Source organism: Crocuta crocuta, unplaced genomic scaffold, assembly GCF_008692635.1.
Source record: "Crocuta crocuta isolate KB4526 unplaced genomic scaffold, BGI_CrCroc_1.0 scaffold352, whole genome shotgun sequence".
In the NCBI taxonomy this organism is placed as follows: Eukaryota; Metazoa; Chordata; class Mammalia; order Carnivora; family Hyaenidae; genus Crocuta; species Crocuta crocuta.
Window position 1 is genome coordinate 2,314,540 of NW_027532169.1, and position 1,852 is coordinate 2,316,391.

The window sequence follows — 1,852 nt, forward strand, 5'->3', positions numbered from 1 at the left end:
CATCCCCCACCAGCCCTGCTCCCCTGGCCCTCCCCCTGCTCCCCCGCCCCTCCCCCACGCCTGCAGGACTCGCTCTCTGAAGCTCCCAACTCTCGGGACACCAGCAAGCCCTGGGCCAGCTCTGCTCCCGGGCTGGTTCCCTCATGCCTCCCAGCCTTCGCACAGGCTCTTTCTTTGGTCTTGAATACCCTTCTCGGATGACGAGCACCCCTCAACTTTGTGGGCTCAGGTCCTCCTGTGACGCAGCGCCTGACAACTTCTCTCCCCACATTAAGACTAACCCATTCCTCCTCTTTGCTCCCCAACGCACCGCACGCACGAGCAGCCAGCTGCAATGATCTGACGGCATTTATGGCTCTGCTGTGAGACCGTGAGCTCCAGAGAGCGGGGCTGTGGCCCCAGGGCCCGGCACCCAGGGCCTTGTCACAGTGGGGGTCAGACAAGCCTCAGCTCTGTGCCCCCAGAAGGTGGGCCCCGGGCCTGGCCAAAGGTGGAGATACCCAAAGCACGCCGTGCCCTGTGTCCCTAGGCTAAGTCGGGAAGTAGGGAGAATAATCTGGAGGCGACTCTGGGCCAGGGAAAGGGAGTCCAGAGACCTGGGTTCTCCCACCGAGCTGACATGTGTCCCTAAGCAACCATGGCCCCTTCCGGTCTCCAGGCTTCCTCAGTGAAGGAAAGGAGAGGGATGCACACACCAGAAGGGCACAGACCACTTCTGCTTTGCCAGATGCACCTAGAATGGCCTCTGGACCATGGTCAGCACATAATAAACGTTCGTCGGAAGAATGAGAAGTGGCAACCTGGTTGTCACCAACAGCCCGGGATTCCCAGCGGAGAGGCCAGCTCCGGGGCCCTGGCCCAGCCCTCCACACCTGCTTACCTGGCGCCTAAGTGGCCTCTGAGCCAAAGGGGAGCGGCCTGGGGGGGGCAGTTTGGGGATGGTGGCCCAGGTGGGGGCGCTGTGGGGCTGGAGCAGGTGGGGTGTTTCTTTGGGAAGCTGCAGGATGTAGCTGGTGTCTGCTGGCTGGGAGTGGACGGACAAGATGGAGCCTGTGCGCAGAGACAGCAGGAGGAGAGAGAGAGAAGGGCTGGCAGGCCAGTGGCCTGGCTCTTACCTGAGTCCCTCCTTTCCGCTCTCCCTCCCCCGTCGGGGCCTCTACCCTCACCGCAGACCCCTCAGCCTGGATTGGAAACCACTCTCCACGGGCTGGGGGTCCCTTGGCGCTCGGAGAGACCTCTCTTGCTGCCCCAGTGCTCCTCCCACCCTGGGCTCAGGCAAGGATGGGGTCTCCCTGTGTGAGCCGAGCAGCTCTTGCCTGAGCCCTGGTACCTGACTGAGCTTTGGGGAGCCCCCAGCTTCTGGGCCCCAGGGACTGCTCGGCAGTGCTCCCATCCCGGCACATGTAGCTGTCGTTGGGCAGAGAGTGCGTCCGGCTGACTCCAGACTTCCGCACAGTCAGCAGGTCTGGTCCCAGGGCGAGCGGCACCCCCTCAGGGTGGGGCTCCATCTGCAAAAGGAACAGGGGAGGGAGGTGGGAAAAAAAGAGAGGCACCCGGATATCCGGATTGGCTAACTGAGGCGGAGCTGGACGACAGCATCCAGAAGCCCCCCCNGGAAAGGGGGCAGACACATGGATGAACCCCCCAGCACAGCAAGGAAGCAGGTGGGAGGAGACCCTGCCCCAGAAAGCTGTCCAATACCACATCATCTCAGAGCCTCCTGGTGGGGATGGCGGAGGGGTGAGGTGTCCAGAAAACAGAGAGCAGCCCCCAGGTCCAACCCAGCAGGTGGTTCAAGAGATGGTTCTAAGGGCCCCATTAAGAGGCCCCGGAGCAGCAGCGGTGGAAGATT

At 62.8% G+C, this 1,852-nt stretch overlaps 1 protein-coding gene across 1 annotated transcript in view; it reads right to left on the reverse strand.

The window, feature by feature from the left end:
- Positions 1–1,852, reverse strand: part of CACNA1G (calcium voltage-gated channel subunit alpha1 G) — a 68,298-nt gene that overhangs the window by 1,665 nt on the left and 64,781 nt on the right. Inside the window, 2 exon segments of the mRNA XM_077776909.1 lie at positions 881–1,050; positions 1,331–1,508. Of these exon segments, the coding sequence (XP_077633035.1) occupies positions 881–1,050; positions 1,331–1,508 (348 nt within the window).